Source organism: Anas acuta, chromosome 18 (genome assembly GCF_963932015.1).
Source record: "Anas acuta chromosome 18, bAnaAcu1.1, whole genome shotgun sequence".
Classification (NCBI taxonomy): domain Eukaryota; kingdom Metazoa; phylum Chordata; class Aves; order Anseriformes; family Anatidae; genus Anas; species Anas acuta.
The window spans coordinates 12,719,904-12,725,812 of NC_088996.1; the positions used below are offsets into that span (position 1 = coordinate 12,719,904).

The 5,909-nt window shown below is 66.0% G+C and overlaps 1 protein-coding gene across 2 annotated transcripts; it reads left to right on the forward strand.

Moving 5' to 3' along the window:
• The first annotated feature begins 288 nt into the window (after positions 1-288).
• CBX4 (chromobox 4) lies at positions 289-5,162 on the forward strand. 2 transcript variants are annotated; one of them, XM_068654839.1, is made up of 5 exons: positions 289-540; positions 664-707; positions 1,544-1,609; positions 2,306-2,372; positions 2,928-5,162. In XM_068654839.1, the coding sequence occupies exons 1-5, from the start codon at positions 472-474 to the stop codon at positions 4,257-4,259; spliced, it is 1,578 nt and encodes a 525-aa protein (XP_068510940.1). In that variant the 5' UTR covers positions 289-471; the 3' UTR covers positions 4,260-5,162. The 2 variants fall into 2 exon arrangements, with proteins under 2 accessions (XP_068510940.1, XP_068510941.1); XM_068654840.1 differs by lacking the exon at positions 664-707 and having other exon boundaries at positions 292-540.
• The last annotated feature ends 747 nt before the right edge of the window (positions 5,163-5,909 follow it).

A 5,909-nucleotide genomic window follows, 5' to 3' on the forward strand; every position in this document is an offset into this window, starting at 1 on the left:
GGTTGGGTGCCCTTATCCCGGACCCCTCCGGTGCCCCCCCCCCGAGCCCCGGCCCGCCCCCCCCGGGGCGCGCACCTGCCCCGCGGGCTCTGCCGCCCCCCACCGGCCGCGGGGCCCGTGGGGGCCGTGCTGAGTCACGCGTGGGGCGGGGGCCGGGCCGTTCGCGGCCCCCCCCCTCCTTCCCCACCGCCCCGCGGCCGCCCGGCCCCCGCCCGCCCCCTCCCCGCCTCGCTCCCCGGCAGGGCTGCGCCAATCCCCCGGCCCCGCCGTTGACGGGCAGCCGGGCCCGGGAGGCGCCGCCTCCCTGACGTCTCGCTCCGGGATTTGCACGGGTTGCGGTGCCGCGGCGGCCGCCGCTCAGTGTCTGTCGGGCCGGCGGCGGGAGCTGCCGGAGCCGGAGCGCGGCTCGGCTGCAGCGGGCAGCGCGGACCCCCCCCGGCCCGGCCCGGCCCGGCCCTAACCGGGCGCAGCATGGAGCTGCCGGCGGTGGGGGAGCACGTCTTCGCCGTGGAGAGCATCGAGAAGAAGCGGATCCGAAAGGTGAGGAGGGAGGGAGGGAGAGAAGGAAGGAGGGAGGGGAGGGGGCGGCGGGGGGCGGCCGGGGGGCAGCGGGGGGGCAGCGGGGCCAGCTGACGCCGTGTCTTTGCCTCCCGCGCTCCGCAGGGCAGAGTGGAGTACCTGGTGAAATGGAGGGGCTGGTCGCCCAAGTGAGTACCGAGCGGCGGCGGGGCAGGGGCGGCAGGCAGGGGGGCTGCCGGCCCGGCCCGCCCGTGGGGGGCTCCCCCGGCCCCGCCGCGCTCCGCTCCCCGGCGAGGCCCCGGCGAGGGCGGCGGGAGGCGGCGGCGGGGCCCGGCGGCGGCGGCGGCGGCGGGCGCGGAGCGAGGCAGGCAGGCGGCGGCTGATGTGCACCAGAAAATGGCTCCTTCCCCCTTTCCCTCCTCGGGAGCCAGGCTCCATATTGCAGAAGCGAGCGGGGGGGGTAAAGGGGGGGGGGCGGGGGGGAAAGGGGGAATAATCGCCAAAACGAAAGGCGCAGCCCCGCAGCCCCGGGGCGGGCGGGCGGGCGGTGGCGGGGCTGCCCCGGGAGCCGCCGCCGAGGAGGAGGCACCGGCCGCCGGAGCGAGGGCGGCCGCTGCGGGCTGCGGAGTATTTGGGGTTTGCATGACAGTGCCCGGGGGGGGGGGCGGCGGGGGAGGGGGCGCGTTGCTCGCCCGGACTCCGCCGCCGGGTCCCTCCTCCGCGCCGGGGCCGCTTTAATGGGTCCAGGAAAGGGGATTTGGAAAATTTCATCATGACATGCTTAGAATTCCTCCGGAATAATAACTGCGCTAAATAAACAGTTCCGTCCCCGTGCCCCCCCCCCCCACACCCCCTCCTCCCCCGCCCATCCCCCTCCCCGGGGACCCGGGCCCTGGGCGCGAGCCCCGAAACGGGCCCGGGGCTCCTGCAGGGACCGGCCCCGGTCGCTGCGCCCCTGCCCGGGACCCCGGCCCCCGCCCGGCGGGCCCCGCGGCTGACGGCTGCCCTTCTCCCCTCCCGCAAGATACAACACGTGGGAGCCCGAGGAGAACATCCTGGACCCCCGGCTGCTGATCGCCTTCCAGAACAGGTGAGCCGCGGGGAGGGGGGGGGGCTCGGTGGGGGCTGCGGGCACCCGCGCCCCGTGCCCGCCCGTGCAATTGCAGATGCGTCACGGAGCCGACCGGGGGCCGCGGCAGGGGCGGGCAGCGGCGGGCGCGGGACGGGCCCGGGGGCGCGGCCCCGGCGGGGCGGGCGGGCGGCGCGGGGCCGCCGGGAGCCGCCTCCGGTTCAAGGTCCCCCCGCGCCGCGCTCCCCCCACGCCGCGCCTTGCGCTCCTGCCTGCCCGGGGATTTGATGCCTGCGAGCGAAGGAGGCGGCGCTGCTGCTGCTGCTGCTGCGCTTGAACTGGCTTTTTTTTTTTTTTTCTTTTCTTTTTTTTTTTTTTTTTTCTTTCCGTGCATTTATTTCCTGTAGTATTTTGGCGCAAACTGTAAACTTCAGCCCCTTGCTGCAGCGGGGGGAGGCGGCAGCGGGGAAGTCGCCTCGCGAGGCGCGTCCTGCCCCAGCAGCCCGGCTGTGCCCCTGTCCCACCGCATCCTGCAGGACCCCGTGCAGCAGCCCTGCACCTGCAGATCCCGGTTCCACCCCCTTCCCCTTCACACCCCCTTTCTGCGCCCATATGGGGTCCTTGGCACTGCAGGAGCTGCATGCATGGGGCACAGGTGAGCCCGTCCTGGGGGTCTGTGGGGTCTGTGGGCCTCACCGTGGCTCTGTGTTCCTGCAGGGAGCGGCAGGAGCAGCTGATGGGATACCGCAAGCGGGGGCCCAAGCCAAAGCCGCTCGTCATGCAGGTGAGTGCAGGGGGAGCCCAGCCCCACGCTCCTGGGCAGCCTGTTTGCAGTGCCACGTGTCCCCAGGGAGCCGCTTGCAGCGGGTTTCATCATGCAGAGGAGCTGTTGTGTGCAGCCTGGCGCTTGGCAGTGCCGTGGGGACGCGTGTCCCCAGCGCTGAGCTCATCAGGAGCTCCCAGCCCCAGGGGGGGGACGATGCAGCCCTCCCCCCCTGCCCCCCAGGGCTGCAGGGCAGACCCACGGCACCGGCGGCTGGGCGGCATTAGCAGGCTGCTCGCAAGCTGTGCAGCAGCAGCCCTGTTTGGTCCCCGTTCCCAGACAGCTGATTGAAGGGTGCTTTTCTTCTTTTCATTGCTTCATTAATCTGGAGCAATGCACGGCCTGTAAGTGGGAGCGGGCTGGGGCTCTGCGGTGCACCGAGCGTGCCGTGCTGCAGCCCGGCGAGCGGAGCCACGGGAGGGGTGGGCGCTGCACAGCAGCCCCCGGTGCCTGCCGGAGCACCGGGGCCCTGCTCTGGGTCCCTGGCTGACCTCAGCCCTTGGCTTTGCGTTGCAGCTTCCCTCCTTTGCCCGCCGCTCGAACATCCTGACGGGGCTGCAGGACCCTGCCGTGGACACCAGGCCAAAGCTGGACCTCGGCTCCTCCGGCAAGAGCCAGCAGCACCAGTATGAACTCAACAGCAAGAAGCACCACCAGTACCAGCCCAATGGCAAGGAGAGCAGCATGAAGCACCAGTCCCACAGCAAAGGCAAGTATTACTACCAGCTGAACAGCAAGAAGCACCACCACTACCAGCCGGACCCCAAGATGTACGAGCCCCATTACCAGCCCAGCAGCAAGGAGCCACAGAGCCAGGCCTGCTTGGACAGTAACAAGAGCCCCTTGGTCGCCCATCCGGACAAGTGGGCGCACGGCCCGGCCAAAAACTTGCTGGGCCCGGTCAAGAACCTCTCTGCCGAGAGCAAGAACGGGGCTGAGAAGAACATGTCCAGTGGTACCGGGCCCCCCCCTCGGGACCGGGTGACGAGCAACGGCCTCGGGGGCAAGATGAAGATCGTCAAGAACAAAAACAAGAACGGGCGCATCGTGATCGTCATGAGCAAGTACATGGAGAACGGCATGCAGGCGGTGAAGATCAAGTCCGGGGAGGCGCCCCGGAAGCGGGCCACGGAGGAGAGGACTCCTAAGAAGGGTGGGGAAGAGAAGCTGGAGGCTTGGAGGAAGCCGGGGGAGGAGAGGGTGGTGGGCAGCAATGCCCTGGGTGCCTCAGAGGCGGAGGGCAGGCAGCCCCCTGCGGAGCTGGAGGAGAGCCCCAGGAAGCCTCCCCCGGCCAAGGAGCTGCCCCTTCCTCCAGCAGAGCAGCCCCTGCAGCTCACCACCAAGCCGGACCTCGTGCCCTGGTCCCTGAGCCCCGGGCAGGAGCACAGCCCGTCCTCCATGGGACTGAACCTCTCCAGCCCGGGCGCCCGCAAGCGCTGCCTGTCGGAGCCGCACGGGGACCGGGAGCCGGGCAAGAAGCGCCTGACGTCCCGGAGCATCAGTGCCCCCACCTGCCTCAGCCCTCCCGGCCCCGAGCGGCCGGAGGCACCCGCCGCTGCCCAGCCAGAGGTCATCCTGCTGGATTCGGACCTGGATGAGCCCATAGACTTGCGCTGCGTGAAGCCGCGGGCGGAGGGCGAGCCGGCCCTGGCGCAGGTGAAGCCGGAGGTGCCACCGGTGCCGGCCGAGAAGCCGGCTGCGGAGCCACCGCAGCCTCGGGAGGCTGCGGAGGAGGAGGAGGAGGCCGAGTCCCTGCAGGAATTCAAGCCCTTCTTTGGGAATATAATTATCACAGACGTGACCGCAAACTGCCTGACCGTGACCTTCAAGGAGTACGTGACGGTGTGAGGTGGCCGGTGGCTGCTCCCCATGGGAGCCGCCTGCCCGCCCCGGGGCCGCCGGCCCCACCGCCTCCCTCCAAGGTACTGGTGCCCCCTCCCCGGAGCCCCTGCGGGGCGGCTGAGCCTGCCCTGGCTGCGGGGACACCGGGGCGCGGTGCGGTGGCCGTCCCTGCCACGCGGGGTGTCCTCTGCTGCTGCTCCCGCCCCGGGTCGTGGGGCTGCCGCTGGGACCTGCAAGCACCGGGACTGGCGAGGACGGGGCCTGCCAGTTCCTCAGAGTTATAGTATTATATTTTAACAGTGCTAACTTGTCGAGTGATTCTTGCTCCCGTTTGTACGTGGTGTTATTGAAATGTATTGTTTGAGCTGAAAGCTGGTCGCCCTCCGACCGTGCTAATATATTTATTTGTAGGTATTTATATAATGAAATATAAAGCCTAGATTTATGGAGTCCCTAGATCACCTTATAAACTATATCAAACGAATATTTTCTGTTTTCCTTTTTAACCATTCAGCATTTGTTAGTCTCGTCCCCTTGCCCTCCTTACGACCCGCAGGACCATCCCTGGTATATATTTTTTGATACTGTACACATGTGGTGTTTCTATGTGCAAAAAAAAAAAAAAATCGTTATCTAAAGCTAAACAAGCTATTATAGAAATTGCTGCTATTAGAAATGTCTAAACTATAAGCTTCCAATTATTAATTGCTTGAATGTAAATATTAAATGGAGATGTTGAAAGTGCATTTGATGTTCTGCAGCTAGTGTAGATCGGATTGCAAAGCCCAGCTGCTCGTAGGTGGAGCGCGAGCTGCCAGCAGCGCTTCCTGGTCCGAGGGCTGTGTCACGGGGGGAGAAATGTATCATGCAATCATTGCAAAGGACTATAAACCTTTACAAAAACTACAAGGATTTGGAGTGCATTTGTTACTGCATACAAACAGCACGGCAGCTTGCTTGGGGTGGGGGGCAGGCTGTGCCCGGGGGGCCTGGAGGCACTCACAGGGCTGAGGCACGGCGCTGGCTTCGTCTTGTAGGACAGGAGCAGTACATCCAACAGCTCCATCTTTTCCCCAAAAGCACAGAGATGAGTGCTTGCAGCCTGTGGTTTGTAAAGGGCACCCTGTTTTCTCCTGGTGCCCCCCAGGAGGAGCACGAGGTCACAGGAGCACGTGGCTCCGTGCCTGGCTTGGTGCTGGGCTTCCCTCCCTGCCAGCGGGGCAGGGGGAGGCTTGCGCTGTGCCAAGGCAAAAGGGGCTGGGCAGAGCTTGCAGCAGCAAATCTGCAAGGCTTCTGGAAACAGGGGCCAGGAAGGTGGCTGCAGGGGATGGGCAGGCGCTGGCTGTTAGCCTGACGGTGCCATTCCAGCAGAATTATTCCCCAGCTTTGGGCAGGGTCGTGATTAGAGGAGGAACTGAATTTCTCCAGAACGCAGGATGGTCCAGATTTCATAAGTAGGCCTGCAGGCATCTCTGAACTAGATTAACAGTTGCTGGAATCTGCTGAAAATACAGCACAGGGCTAATATTTTACAAAATGGCAACGTCTGCATGGTCCTTGGCCTTATCCTGCTCCTGCCCCACCAGGGCTCCTTACAGCATCTCCAGGCAGGGTCGGGTGCTCGTGGGGAGGTTTCCCTCTAAACCTCATGCTCAC

What these genes read in the sequence shown, in the direction of transcription:
- CBX4 (XM_068654839.1), top strand. Translation starts at nt 472, where the DNA reads ATGGAGCTGCCGGCGGTGGGGGAGCACGTCTTCGCCGTGGAGAGCATC. An exon ending in TGGAGGGGCTGGTCGCCCAA is followed by an intron (nt 708 to 1,543) that starts GTGAGTACCGAG and finishes CCCTCCCGCAAG; the next exon opens with ATACAACACGTGGGAGCCCG. An exon ending in CTGATCGCCTTCCAGAACAG is followed by an intron (nt 1,610 to 2,305) that starts GTGAGCCGCGGG and finishes GTGTTCCTGCAG; the next exon opens with GGAGCGGCAGGAGCAGCTGA.